This window comes from Melitaea cinxia, chromosome Z (genome assembly GCF_905220565.1).
Source record: "Melitaea cinxia chromosome Z, ilMelCinx1.1, whole genome shotgun sequence".
NCBI classification, from domain to species: Eukaryota; Metazoa; Arthropoda; class Insecta; order Lepidoptera; family Nymphalidae; genus Melitaea; species Melitaea cinxia.
Window position 1 is genome coordinate 6097157 of NC_059424.1, and position 16307 is coordinate 6113463.

Here is a 16307-nt window from a genome sequence, read left to right on the forward strand (position 1 = left end):
TCTTCATATTTATAAATCACCAATACGTCCACAACTCGAATATGCTGTGCATATATGGAACCCATATTATCCCACTAATATAAAGGTTAAAGTTTGTATGTATGGATGTATAGATGTATGGATGTTTGTTCCTCTTTCACGCAAAAACTACCGAATGGATTTTAATGAAAGTTTTCAATAATATAGTTTATACATTAGAATAACACATAGGCTATAATTTCAAAAGATAGTGTGTGAATTGTCTGAAATATAACGATAATTTTCGGAAAAAAATCTGCCACCTGCGAGCTATTCTGGCGTATGTTGAAAAAACTGTAGTTTAAACATATATAATGTAAAAGAGAAATGTTTATCTTAATTAGTCCTACAAAAAAGTTTGCGACAGCATATATCTATCTTTTATGAGTAAGCCATTATCGCCAAAACAGTGAACCTAAATACAATAAAAATTGATAATATATTCCTAATGCACATTCGGTAGTAACAAATATATTTTTAAATCGCAGAACCAATTTTGATGAATTTTTGTTATAAATATAGATATTGAGAAGATAATAAGCTACTCGAAGTACGAACTAATCCTACGCAGACAAAGTCGCGGGTACCAGCTAGTAATAAATATATAGATGCACTTGAGTTCAAAAAATTCTTACGTTGCATGCATTATAAATGTTACTTTTCGCGCTTACCTCATGTTCAATTGTTAGACAAATAAAAACTCCCTATTCTTAAATACAGACGAACAGCCAAACCAAGCATACAGACTCGGCGTGGATACCCTAGTAGTTAACACTGATCCCAAGATGCAAGTCGTAGGGCTAGGGTATCCATATCGACCAAAATGCACCCTATTTTACTTAGGCTGTCCAATGTACACCGCACAGGAAAAATCCTAATTTTCAACTGGAAGAAGGCGGTCCATCAACACCAAGGCCAGATCGCTTATGTACTATGAACTTTTGAGGCCGGACGAAACCGTTAATACATAACGCTATCGTAAACATATGATTAATTTAACCAGATATTAATCGAAAGACAACAAGAATATGCCAGAAGAAATAGCATAGTGATTTTGTTTCACGAAAATACTCTTGACGCACGCAGCAAAACTAGTGAAAGACACCTTAAAATCGATCGGGCGGGTCTTTCTATATCCGCTATACTCCCTAACCCTTCTGACTATCACCTCTTCGCATGAATGGGGTACATGCTCACAGTGCAGCACTTCAGTTATTTCGAGGAAGTTAGAAAATGACTTGAAGAAAGGTTTACCGAAAAAACAAGTTTTTCTAGCATGCTATTCAAAAATTATGTATATATAGGATAGGCGAAATCTGTAAAAGCCGATGGTTAATAACCTTAAGTTAAAAAATAATAATTACCCTTCGAATTTACCTGTTTTGAAAAGCTTTTATTTAACTTGTAATGTGTGTGATTTTAACCAAAAAAAGACTGAAAAAAGAATCGTGCCCTGGTACCCGCTATGTGAGCATGTATGTTTGTAGGGTGGGATCTTGCAAAACAATTTTGAAGCATATGTCATCAGCTAATTTTGTAGTATACAAGTTTACTTTGATACTGATGACAAAGCATGGTAATCTATGTGACGTCATTCTAAATCCAACATGGCGGAACAACCAAAACGGCGAACTACGTTTTTTATGCTTTTCGACAGTAACTCGAAAAACAAAGAGGTGTTACTCTAATTTACCTAATATGGCGGACTTTTTACTTACGTTTTTTATGCTTCCGTACATTAAGGGTATCAAATTAAAGGATTTGCTTGGAATACCAAACTGAGAAACCTGTCCAGGGATAACTAAAGAAAAAGTAAAAATAAGCTTTTCCTTTAAAACTTTTACTATTAACATATAACGTCACCACATAACTAATTTTATGATATAAAAGTTTGTCGCAACCTGCGTAGATAAACAAGTAAACTAAATAGCTTGACCTAACTGATTTTAATTTTTAAAATAAGTAAATACGAATACTTAAATCTTACGACAAGATTTTACATCATATAAATTGTGTAAAATGACTTTATATAATGTTGACAACAGAATTTTTAATGGAAAAGTTTATTTTTATCTTTTTATCGCATTTAAAATAAAAGCTTGTCTAAAAAGATTTTTGCTTTTGATTTATTATTGTTGAATTTAAGTTTTTCATTGAATGAAGTTTTTTTACTGAAACGGATGATATTTTTACCTTTTTTTAATCTTTACTTGTGTTAACTTCTTATCATTTTATTTATAAGATACACTTGTGTATCACATAAATTAATAAATAAATAAATAAACTCTTCACACTCAACGGCCCCCAGTAGGATTTACCCGTGTCGGGGGTACGGAAACACACACAATACACAAGTAAAAACGCCCAGACCTTGACAAACATCTATATGGCCAATACAAATGTCCGTCGTGAGCGGGGATCGAACCCCCGACCGCCAGCTCAACAGCAATTTCTTATTCATTACACCCACTACATTACTAAAAACAAAATGAGCTATAAATTAACCTAATTTATATAACTAATTAAAAAATTTACAGTTATCTACTCAAAAAAAAATTTTTTTTCGAAGTCTTAATAAGCTGGTATTCGGACTTACGTTATGATGCTGTGGTGAAGTGGGCGTGAGCGGGGCGTTACTGGGTACTTTCTTGTGGTCGTCACGAGCGCTCGAAGGCAGGTTGATAGTGTTGGCCTTAGCGTGCGGGCGCTGAGTGCGTCCGCGCAACTCGGGCACTAAGCGGCTGGCCATACACGGCGGAACGCTCTCTGTCTTGCGGAGCCCGCACCAACCCTCACCCACGCTACAGGGGGGAACAGGATATTAAAAAAAAAGAAAAAAAACTAAAACGGACTAATATTTAGACCAGCTTTTTACCTAGATAGGTTTGTAACCACATAAAATCGGTCGTGATATTTCGTTAGTTGCTGGTAATTTGTAAATACAGCTTTGGTAATAAGGATAGGTTGTAACACCAGTAACAGATAATCTTGATTGAGAGAATGTGCAAGTATCGTATCATTTATTCCGTATTTTTCAACTCTCAATTATTATTATTTGAATTAAGAAACATATACACCTATTTTGATAGAATTTTAATTTATTTTTAATTTTTTAAAATATATATTTTACCTGATACTAAAAAGTAACAACCATTTAACGTTTTTTTCCAAACTGACTAAATTTGCTGATGTAACAACCACACCACATACTTCACGAAAACAGCGACAAGTCTATATAGCATTGCATCGGCGTTTGTGTTAATAGGCTTAAAAGCTGGTCTTAGTAAAACAAAAAATAATACAAAAATAAATAAAATAAGCATGCGGGACTAGAAGCATTAAACCACGTATTTTTATTCACATTTATTGGTTACTCGTGTAACATATAGTCACGTAGTACAGTGATGATAAAAGATTAATATATTTACATGACCACAGAAATGTTAACAATAGTATGTACAAGAAACATTATAAAAGATTAAGCATGGAATCGAAGATTATCTAGAAAATACACTTTTTCGATATATTTAAAATTAATACTTCAACTAATATAATATAGATAGAGACATTTTAAGTGTTAAAAGTAGCAATAGCATCCGTTAGGCTAGAAATTTAATAGAAAATCTCCCGACAGTAGTTTGTGTATTTAATAAGGGCAAACGAATGTACAAGCTATCGGCGAATATGTAGAATATAATAGTAATATAGTTCAATATTATTAATGAATACACAATTAAAAGTGACACAGTATCAGTAATCTGATATTTGACGAATGCAGATACAACTCAAATAAAAATCAATACAAAACTATTTTTATAATACAAAATGGTACAAAAAAGTCGAGTGATAACAATAGTCCATAATAACGCGGATAACGTTAGTTCATTTAGTCCTTATATTTATTAACCTTAATTTTGCACCAATTTTTATACAATTTTCTTTCCAGGTGGAAGACATCACGACTTAGATTTACGACTGCCCCGAATGAATTCGAATATTACAAGTAAATGCGTGTTTCCACGGTGATATCATATGTGAGGTTTGCCGTATCATTCATAAAAATAAATTATCTTTCACGAATTTAAACATCATATCTTTGTTTTCATAAAAATAGCGAATAATAGGATAGTTAGTAGTGATTTCAATATTTATTACAATATTATCATCAAAAGCAGAGTGAGTTTCTCGTGGGTAGCTACCCGAATACACCAATGCTTATGCGTGTTAGTATTTATAAAAGAATTAGAGAGAAGTTGTTACGCGATGGACGTACTTAATATCCAGTCTTGCATTCGTGTACTCAGTCGCTGATTTCCTAATTAATTAAAATCATACACCTACATATTTTTGTCAAACCTTCGTTATCTTAAGATATAATTATATTCGCAACTGAAATACGATCACGTACAACTTAAATTGGCCCCATTCGATTTAAAATAAGACAGAATTGTGGGAAATCGCTACTGCATGACTAAACATAAAGATAACTAACTCATTGAAACATATTATAAAAATAGGTTTTATGAGAGAATATGCAATTAATTACTACAACTTTATCTTTGCATATTTAAAATTCGGATATATTTCTACGTTCACTAGAAAAAATTTGTAGTTACTGTTGTATTATATACCTACTTGAATATAGCTTAGATTAAATATGAACTATTGTCAATATAACGTATGAATCTAGCGGTGATGGGTAATACAAAAGACGGACGCGTTAAGTATGTATTAAGCTTTGCTCTGTTCTCCTCGTACAATGCTTGTGATTGACTCTCCTACAGACAGAGAGAAATTATGAACAAATATTGCATTCTTTTACATATAAAAATAGGGTCACTCCAGATAATTCCAGTCTTCGTTAGTTTAGCCTTAAACACTAACCAAATAGAGTACGAACAATACATGCGTATCGGCTTCATATATTGTTCAAACATTCCATCAATCTATCGGAGCTTCTAATCACTAAGAAATTATAATTCAAATTAATAATACTTTAAGTAATACAGCACTGCGGGTATCCATTTTTAAAAAGCTAAATTTATTAAAAAGTAATTATGTGTAAAGTACATTTTTATTGATATGTTTGTGCTGCTGCTAAATAGTATCTAACGGTGCCTCGAATGTACTAACAATAGCTTAAACTTATAATTTAACGATTTACCGACGTTGTTATTGGAAACGGACAAAACCAAAGCATTCAATAAATGTAAGCGTTTAAAATTAGTTTACAGATATAAAATGAAATCATTACTTTGAAGTGACCGATACTTTAAAATTGGTAGTAATAAAAGTAAAAAGTACGTGAATAATTTACTATTTACCAGACACTATCACGTTTTGCAAATTATACGTTACAAACCAATGATAAGTAATTAGCACGGTAGTTAATTACACCACTTTTCGTCATGGTATAGCAAGTTTTATATTGCATATAATTAAATATTTAATTAAAATCTATAGTAAAATTCAGTAATATATTCGGTTTTGATCATTTCCAACGAACAATTATAAAGCAGTATATTATCGATATTATACTAGTTACGAGTCAATTCCAAAGAGTCTTAAAGCCTATGGGGATTAACTACGACGTTATAAATATAAACTAAGCTACTCAGCTATACACTGACGTTACGAGTTACGTGTTGGCAGTAAGTAATTTATTGCGATACTTTTACAATTATTCGTTTCGGGGATTACAATATAATACTTAATATAAATAATTTTCACAACGATAAACTGTCGTCGAGATGTACGTCTGGCATAACTCCTTATTGTTTGCTACAAAAAATATTTATTATTATTAGATTTTACGAAAACATTTTGACAGAAATAATAATATCACAAATTACACAAAATATATCTATTACGAATAAAAAATTTATTAAGTATAGAATGAACTACAATATAATAAATAACACAGTTTCGAGATGCATCCAAAATCATTGTATAATAAAAGTATATCTTTAATACTACTTATTTCAACCTAATTTACGGCAGTGTCAAATTTAACACGTGATTTGTGTAAGCTGATTTATATGTAGCTAATATATGCAAGTTTCGGCTATAAATGCTATATAGGGAATCGACCGAATACCCTTAGCGAGTCGATGAAGTCGTTAGTTTCAAAGGTAGCGCTCTACGGTGTTAGCCGGAAGCGTACAACGGCGAAAGTGCGTATGAATACTTACGAGGAGGCGTCACGAAGGAAGGCGCTGGGGTTCTCGAGGCGGTCGCCGAAGATGAGTTGCGACTGCAGGATGGTAGACAGCGTGGACACCCACAGCTGCCGCCGGGCCTCGGGTGCGCGGCACAGGAACGACTGCTTTGGCTTGTTGGGGTCCACCGAGTGGATTGTGAACGAGTTGGTGCCATCGTTCACCTCCAGGTCCATCTTGTTTACCTGATGTTTCATGAACATGTTACGGCTGCAGTACACTTACTCGGAATATTGTTTTGCTTCTAAAACGACTTCCAAAAAGGGAGAGGTTCTCAATTCAATGATTTTTTCTATGTATAATTACTTCAGTACTTTTGATTGCGTTAACTGATTTTGATGATTTTTGTTTTAATCGAAAGGTCGTGCATGACATTTGGTCTCATTTAAATTTAATTGAGATCTGACAAGTACTTTTAGAGTTATATCTAATAAGGAGTATTTACTTGACAATTTTTTTCGTCTACTTACGTTGTATTATTTGTCTATGTAATTAATTTTTTTTATTTGCGAGCATATACAATTTATTATATACATCATTATCATTATATATAATAAAACTAAGTTGATAAAATGTGCGTGCCGATAAAACTTAAACATGAGTCCCGGCACGATAAAGGTATTTATATAGTGTGATAGCCCTTTATCGCCCCTCAAGAAAGTTCCCGTTTTAACCTAAATAGCTGGCGTAATGGTTTTTAAAGATATATGGGCTTTTCCAACCCTTCAACTTAGAAATTAAGTGTAGTGGCGCTATCTGTTGTCGAGTGTTTGAACTTCAACAACAACGATTATTTGGGTTGCATTTTGAAAGGCGCTGCGAGCAATTGCAGCATGTGTAGTAGTGGCGCAAAATTTAAAATTCCAATTTCAATAAAGTCTTAAATTAAATTTGTTACTGTAATCAAGTTATTAAATTTTATGTATTTATACAGCAGTAGCTAACTTATATTTCGGAGTTAAAGCGACATAATTTTTGTTATTCAAATTAGTTCTGAAAACATTTTAAAATTTAAGTTTTTAAATTTTTCGCCTTTACTACGTATGCTACAGCTGCAAAACCTATTGTTACGACGGACGATAATGTCGAGAACATTCTAGAAGGTGTGAGAAACAAAATATTCTCAAACTTTTTCGAATATCCTAGAGCATAGCTCCCTTAATATATAAGAGCCCGGTGTCGCCCGCCAGAGTTAGTTCGATTTGAACAACGAAACAAGCGATTTCGAAACGAAAAGGAAACAAGTTATTTAAAAAAAAAAATTAGGGATTGGAAATTTTTAGCTATTAATATAGCTTGAAGCTAGTTGTTAATAAATAAATATCGATAAAGATAATATTGATAACAAATTCGTGTCCTATTTATTATACAGCTTATAAATATACTACCAAAATATACCAACATTTATATAAAGTTATAACACTGGTAGAGTAACTAGTAATGCATTACTGGCATTTTATTATATTATTTATTAATTACATAATTGATTTTACAAGGTGTTCACTACTATAATTTTTGCGTGCTAACCTGAACATGAGCCTTATAGTTGTATGTTGGACTAGTGAACTGGGATTTCTTGCCAACGGGTTCCGTAAAAATGACGCATTGTTGAAAGAGGAAAACATGTAGTTCCTTTCCCTTATCGTTGGAGCAATTTGCGTCTGACACTACCAGTGGCTCTTGGAACAGCAGCTTGCCTTGCGCCGCTATGTTACCCTGGAATAAAAAAAAATTAAGCACCAACCAGTCAGGAACAAGGCGTGTACAATATACATCGAGTCAATGATAATACTTGTAAATCAAAAGGTTTACGAACAATATGTAAGCGTAAAAACAAACATTATTTAAAAAATATACCTATGTATGTTACGTTAATTTCTAATATACACATCTACAAATTGATATGGTTGTTTGAATGACCTGAGAGAGTTTACATTAGTAAACATTACGAAATGCTTTTCAGATCAACAGTTCGATCGATTGCTTTGTAAAAATTTTAAGAACCACTTTTTTATTGGTATTTGGGCTGCAACGTTATCAGTCACATATTCACATATTAAGCACAGTATCGCTAAATGAGTCGTTAATTTTAAATTTCGAGAATGGCTGAACGAATTAGATTTATTTAAATTTTCTAATAAGTATTAGAGGATGATTATGGAGGATTGTGGAGGGTTTTTTCTGAAAAAACTGCGCATAAAATAGAAAAAATTTAGGAAACGCGACTGACAATTCGCAACACTAGTTTGCTAGTATAATATAAAACTAAATAATAATAAACTTAATTTCAATGACGAATACTTTTAGGAAAAGAACCCATGTAGCGGTTTTACATTTGTGAATCCATTTAATATTTAAATGTCATATTATTATTTTGAAAAAAAAAGGTATAGACATTAGTTTTCTCTTTTCGTCTGATTTATTTTAAAAATAGTAATTTATTCTGTATGTATTTACAATAACCGAGCAGAGGCGGTTTGTCCTTAACAGCTTGTGCAATGCACTCCCACAAAAATTAGGTAGAGAATCTGCAGGGACGGAATGGATTATCTATACAAATAAATAAATGGTAAGCTCCAGTTTTTCGCTTATTTTTTGTGAAGCCCCATTAAAAATGTCACGAGCCGCCTCTGCAACCGAGCCGTAATAAAAATCCTGAGTATTAAAAAAATATTTATTATATTATAATAATATTTATTATATTATAAAAATATTTATTATACTATAATAATATTTATTATAATAATATTTCGAAAAATTGCACTCTGCTTAAAAACAGCCTAATTAAACTAGGCATCGGTTTCCACATTAGTGCATGTACTTTTTGTTTTAATGGAACATATTCATGGATGAAAGTATAAGTTCCAGATGACTTTCGGACACATGCAACTCAGTAAGAGCTTGAGTTTTAACCATTGTCTTTAACAGTCTCTAGTAGTGTATGTGGTTACATATAATGCCTCTCGTTTGTCGCAACCCTAAGTATTGCGCTTTTTTTTACAGTACAAACAACATAGTAATACAATAGCAAACGGTGTATGAACCTATTATTTCATCTACGAGAACTTCTCATATAAACACGTTCAGAACTACACCCGCACATTGAGACAATAAATTTGATTGTACCTTTTAAAAGAAGTATAGACCTTTTTATATATTTTTATTACTTTTGTCATTGTATGACAAATAAATCGCACCAAAAAGCAAATTTAAACATAAACCTGTTAACTGAAAAGGTGAAACGATATAAATTATTTACCTAGGTTAACTTATGTATTATACACGTTCACTTCAGAAACGCCTGGACACCCATAACTCACAAAACACTTAACCCATTTGGATGAAACTTGAAATGTTCCCTAAGTTGGGTTATATGTGATTAACGCGAATAAATGTTTTGGTGACATCATCATTGAATGTTTCAATAATTCACATTGTTTGATGATGGATGACTAACATACTATTAGCTAATTTCACTGAAGTTCAAGTAGGGTCGGCTATCAATTTAAATAATGTCGCAATATCCGACTGTTAACAACCGCTCTGATGTAGTGGTTCGTATGCCGGTTTGCGGGTTCGATTCTCAACCTGGAGGTATATTTCTATTTGTACAAATATTTTTTTCGGTTCGGATCTCTGTTCTTGTAGGTCTCCACAATATTCTTTAACAATAATCTTTTAATTCATAGTTGGAATGTTTGACTTTACAAATTATAGTATCATCATGCGCTCACTTTAAATACTCTGCAAAAATTTACGAAATTCTATCGCTGAGCACGCTAGCTTGAACTAACCTCAAATTAATGCTTTAAGTGTTCATTGTAGTATATTATTATATGCTACAAATGAAATATATACAAAAAAAATATAAATATATATATTTATTATTTACCATTCAAGTCGCAATAAGAAAAAAAGCATAATGACACAAAAATAAAGATATCGCAAACAGCAAAAAAATTAATACAAAAGTATTCGCACGTGCAATCCTATATTATGTAAAGAATATGAAATTAACATACATAAAAACATTAATAGATAAGTACTAGCCATAGTTTTGTGCATTGGTGATATCTTTTTTTTTATAAATCGATGAGTGCGGATTGTCAAATACTCCGCAAAACTTTCTAAAGCTTCGACAGCCAAGTCTAAACAAGTATCTATAGCGACGAAAAGGACAAGGGACTTAAAGAACGACAATTTGCTGGGGCAGGATCTTTCAAGTTTAATGAAATGAAAACTGTGAAAAAGTGAACATTTTTTGACAGATTTATCTACTTCGATTTTCTGAAATCGAATGTAGCGTATTTTAACAAATTTAGATTAGAAACAATGTCATTAATCTTAATAAGTATGTGTAGTCAGTCAGCTCACCGCGAAGCCCTGCAGACGGCCGACGTCCATCATGTCGTTGGCGTTCTTGGGTATGATGGAAGTGCACTGCACGGCGTCGCGCAGGGACTCGATCACGTTGGGCGGAGCGCCGGCTTGCTCCGAGTACGTGAGGACCTTCTTCACGAGCAGGTGGTACTTTTGGATGCGCTGGATCGGCTTGATCAGAAGGTCGCCAAGCTGAAATTTAAAAAAAAGTATGTTATAATTATTGGTTACGTGTGGTGTTATAATGCATAAAGAGAAACAAGTTTTTCTGATTTTATCGCGGTTTATTAGGTTTTTACATACCCCCATGGTCATTACATAGTCACGGGAGGACAGTGCTTCCGTGACCATGGTTGCTGTAAAATATTCGAAACTTCAGGCATGTAAAGAACCTAATAAAACGCGATAAAATCAGTAAAAGTTGTTTCATTATAATGCATATAAATAAATTTCAAAACAACTGTTTATGAATTTGAGTAAAACTTGTTGGAATGTTACAAGATAATTAGATAACATTTAAACGAAACTTTTGTACTTATTATTTACATCAAGTCATTAAAATAATATATGTATGATGACGTTGACGCAACGGTCAGAGCAGTGGTTTGTGGCTGTTGCGCAAACGGTTGCGGGTTCGATCCCCGCACATGATAAACATTTGTATTGGCAATACAAATTTTTGCTGTGGTCTGGGTGTTTGTGCAATCCTTGTGGGTGTCCCCACCGAGCCTCGGAGAGCACGTTTAACCGTCGGTCCCGGTTGTTATCATGTCCACCTGATAGCGATCGTTACTCATAGTAGGGAATATTTCGGCCAACCCGCCTAGGAGCAGCATAGTGGATAAAGCTCTGATTCTTCTACTACGTAGGGAAAGAAACCTATGCCCAGCAAAAGGCCAAAGCGATTAAAATATTTGTTTAAAAACGTTCTATACATATAACTTTTACAAAACATAGTTTCTTTTTTTTTAATGATTCATAAATATGGTTAAAATAATCATTATGTAATGACAGCATTCATTACTATAAATACTTCATTCATTACTATAAAGGCTTCGTATATTATAAAATTAAAATTCAATGGGTCTGGCTAAATATTGTATTAGTATCACGAGGAGGTTCATAAGTTCATTTTTTTGGAAATGTATCATTGTTGTATTCATGTATCATTTTATATTTATACGCTTCTTGGTAGTAATACATTTTTTTCTGTGATTTTACCTTAGCTTAAACTATTACACTATTTATAGTTTTATAGTACTATCACAGATAAGTCACAGAGTATTAGTGTAGCTACAATAGTTTTAAAAAAAGGTCTCACAAATGAGACCACAGAAGTTATTTTCAAAATATATTTCTGGGGCCGCATCTTTCTAGACCCTTTAATATATCAGATATAAAATATATGTTACTAGCTGTACCCTGCGCGCGTTGCTACACTTTTTTTTATTTTATTTTTTTCGGTCGTAAAAACTCAGAAACCTTTGTGGGCTCATGCACAAAACGTTGCCGAAGATCATGACATGATGATGCATTTGAATATGCATAGTTTACAATTCTACAGTATAAAGGACATACAGACAAACATTAATTCTTATATATATAGATGAATGTCAAAAAATCAATATATTCACGAAAAATATTTTTATAAAGACCATCTACAGCGCAGTTTTCTTTATTAATACTGAGTACAACGGGACTGGTCTTAACTATCTGTTTATCGTCGGGAATAGTGCAAATACGTTTATCCACAAAGTTGGCGTACATGAAATTTCGAACTAATAGATATATGGGAATAAGGTTGAATCTTGTTTCTTCATCAGTAGAGCGTTTTCGCACTATTCCGGCGACATCGTAATGTAGCCGATGACAGAAAAATGATGCAGACCTGTAATTTGTGACCTAGTTTGTGTCGTAGTTCCTGGAAGTAGTGTTCGTGTTCGGAGACGATGTATTCGGATACCGGCTTGTTGCGGCAATACGCCTCGTAGAGGAACATCTTCTTCTCCAAGAAGCGACGGAACAGCGGTCCGAGCAGTTCAGGAGACTCTATACAGCCCTCCAGCTCGCGCACGAATTTACTGAAAACACCATTCACTTATCGCGTGTTGCACCAACCAAAACCGTAGGCCGGTTGGGGCTTTGAATAAAACGCCAGCTGTCATACCATCGCCTATGTGAAACTGTTGTCGAGTGTGTAAAACATTTAAGACATTCGCAAATTACGCAATCAAATATTCGCTTAGCATTTTGCGTTGCAAAAATAAATTATATAATTATATATTTCAATGATTGAACGCGGTTGTAGTATAAATAGATCAGATGTATAGTGTATCAGGTGTTACCAGTCTTAATCATGTTATCTATGATAACATTACAACATTTTATCCTTGAAGTGTGTGACAATATCTATATCGGTATTATAATGTATTAAAAGTTTTTCTACTGTTACTTCATTTTACAGTTTGTAGAATTCATACAAAAAATGTTTCAATATCACCTCTTAAATGACGAATAATAACTAACGAACTGTATTCGATAACAATGGGACGATCGAATTCAGTAACCGATCTAACGAAATCCGAATGACAAAGCAACATATACTGTACTTAATTTTTTACTGCTACTCCAGCGGATTTATAAATAATAAATAAAGAATATAGAAGACAAAGCCTATTCCACCAAAGTGCAAATGCTACTTGTGCATAGGTTTTTTTTTTCTTCCGTTAAAAGTGACAAAATACTCACTCGCGATGCCACTCGTAGATGGCTTGTATGTTTCCAAAGATCATTCGAAGGCGGCGATCGCGGAGACTTTCGGGTACTGGAGGATCGCTATTTGGGTCCTACAAATATCACATTTTAATTTCAAAAGTCAATTATATACATACAAACATATCATAATATAAAACAACACATATCACGAATTTTGAAACTTCGGAACGTTCGTAAAAACTTCGTATTAAAAAAATATTTTAGATTTTTTTATTTTTTACTACCTACAATCCGACATATATATAAGGTAAACTGAGGTAGGGCACAGCAGGAATTTCCTGCTCAAAATATGGAGCAGCCCGACTGGGGTAGTACCTCGACCTTACAGAAGATCACAGCAAAATAATACTGTTTTCAAGCAGTATTGTGTTCCTGTTGATGAGTAAGGTGACCAGAGCTCCTGGGGGATTGGGGATTGGGTCGGCAACGCGCTTGCGATGCTTCTGGTGTTGCAGGCGTCTATAAGCTACGGTAATCGCTTACCATCAGGTGAGCTGTACGCTTGTTTGCCGACCTAGTGACATAAAAAAAAAATATATCAAAGTGGTCTTTCGTTAACATAACTATTTTGTAAATATTTTAAGTATGAAATATTCACATGTGGTGGACATTTGGAACGTATCTCACCATCATGTGCTTCATGTATCCCTCGCAGACGAGCCGCAGGTCGGACACGTAGATCTCCTCGGTGTCGTAGAGCTCGCGGAGCACGTACTCGCGCTTCTTGAGCGTGGCCTCGACGCCCTCCGCGCCGGCCGCGTCCTCGTCGGCCGCGTCCGCGCCCCGCGCCGCGCCCGCCGCGCCGCCGCCGTGCTGCTCCTGAGACACCACGCTCGCGTTACACGCTTCCTAGCTGCTAGCTATGTGAGATCGACGACCGATTCGACCAGACAAACATTCTAATTACTTTCGATAACATTTCAACTGTTCTACTGTATAAAACTGAAATAGAAAATCTAATAACAATATATACAAACAAAATTAATTTTTACTCCCTTTTAAGATTATGAAAAAAAGAAAAAGAAATAAGTCAGAGTAAAATACTAACAGTACCTACTAAAAATATGAAGCAGACAAGGAAAAATGTAACTACTAAAGCAACGAACATGCACTTTTTTATACTGGATTGCTTCGACGTATAATTCAATCGCCAATCTACAAAACGCAAACGAGCGCAAGCACCCAAGCTCGCTTAAAATACAACAAATCAAACTCAATGTATTAACTTGAAATATACAAACGAGTTGAGAAACTTATTTTTTTAGATCTAGTTTAATATGGTCATTTCTATCAATTAAATTTAAATTATTCAAATAATTAACGTAAAAATGAATAGTTGCAAAATATCAGTTAAATTATAATTCGGTCTGCCAACAACCGAAGCGGCACGGGACACATGATTAAGCACACAATTAATCTCTAGCGATTATCGATCCAATTAAAACCGATGCAACTAAATAGAGCTGAAACCTAAAACAGCATCATAAACTTCAGCGAGTTCAGAACGGCAAAGTTCTGCAAACTCATGCTCTTAAATTCCACCGCTACTTGCAAGATATTACCTGCACTTTTTGTTTAACTCGGTTAAAATAAAAAACAATAAACGAATATATATATATATATATAACACTAACAAACAAATAGCTTTGAACGTAATCCATGCACACTACATGCTTTGACTCAAATCGAACCATTTTTTCCTTGACAATTTGTTCTATTTCGGCGATATCAGCGGGACCACCGTTAGAATCCAGCCCGTCCATTGCCAATGAGTTCTGAAAATGTTACGAATATATAGCCCAAGTGTTCGAAAGCACCTACTTGCACCCTCGATTGTTAGTTACGAGTAAAGAAACGGAGCATATACAGAAATTGAGTATATTATTGATAAAATTTAATTAGAACGAGTGAAATGAAGTGAAATAGCGAAGAAGATATAATGGAGGTGTGTACTGACCCTGGCGGCGGGCGCAGTGGCCGCGGTCGCGGGGATGGGTGCCTGCTGCAGCACCGCTTGCGGGTCCTGCATAACACACCATCATTCCAAATTTAGCTACTTAGCTAGTTATACATTCATTTTGGTGATGCAATTGGCATTTAGAATGAATATAAAAATTGAAGGATGTAAAAGGCAATTAAAGATTTTTAGTCACTTTTTGAAAACGTTCTCAGCCCTAAAATATTATAATAATAAGATACAGTACACATTACTGACAAGACATGGTCATAGTAATTTAGAAGACAAACATTGTGAATGATCGCATCGGCTTAACTAATACCGTTGTGTTTATCTCGGCAACGCTATTGGCAATCGAGATGTTCCTGCTTGTGTAATCGAATAGAGCGTCTTGACACTTGGCGCCAGGAAATCATAGTAATTTATAGTTAAGGGACACCATTCATTCATATTACGCAAGCTTGTTTAAAAATAATATTTAGTTTTGTTACAAACGTAAATAAAAATGGAACATTTACGTTTAAAATTATGTAGTTCGCGTTCCACAATTTTTTTAAAGTTGAAAATGATGAGATTTATTTTATGTGTAAATTTTTAATAAAACGTTTTGAGAAGTAAATGATGTAATACATCATATTTATATTTATTTACTTTACAAATATTTAAAACTAAAATCATAAAAATTAAATTTATTGAATTGGGCCAAACGTAATGTTTAAAATTAAAAACGTTGCCATCAGTAGAACCGTTAGACAAAGCATCATTGCTTATGACGTCAGTTGACGTCACAGGAGGTGAATAACAAGCCGAACGAACTCGGATCTTAAAAATATATACTTCGCCAAACAATATTTAACTTAACGCTTTAACTTTAATATATTAAGTATAATTGGAAAAGGATATTGGTATTGTGAATCTCTCCACAACAAATATAAATATGCAAACCAACAACGGAAAGT

The 16307-nt window shown here is 33.9% G+C and overlaps 1 protein-coding gene across 1 annotated transcript in view; it reads right to left on the reverse strand.

The window, feature by feature from the left end:
- The window catches only part of LOC123668990 (kalirin), a 117652-nt gene that overhangs the window by 7284 nt on the left and 94061 nt on the right, over positions 1–16307 (reverse strand). The window contains exons 33-41 of the mRNA XM_045602672.1: positions 15349–15414; positions 15083–15166; positions 14019–14210; positions 13365–13462; positions 12505–12697; positions 10611–10808; positions 7764–7952; positions 6210–6421; positions 2615–2819 (exon numbers count right to left, since the gene is read on the reverse strand). Coding sequence (XP_045458628.1) covers positions 2615–2819; positions 6210–6421; positions 7764–7952; positions 10611–10808; positions 12505–12697; positions 13365–13462; positions 14019–14210; positions 15083–15166; positions 15349–15414 — 1437 coding nt within the window. The remainder of the gene's footprint in view (positions 1–2614; positions 2820–6209; positions 6422–7763; positions 7953–10610; positions 10809–12504; positions 12698–13364; positions 13463–14018; positions 14211–15082; positions 15167–15348; positions 15415–16307) is intronic.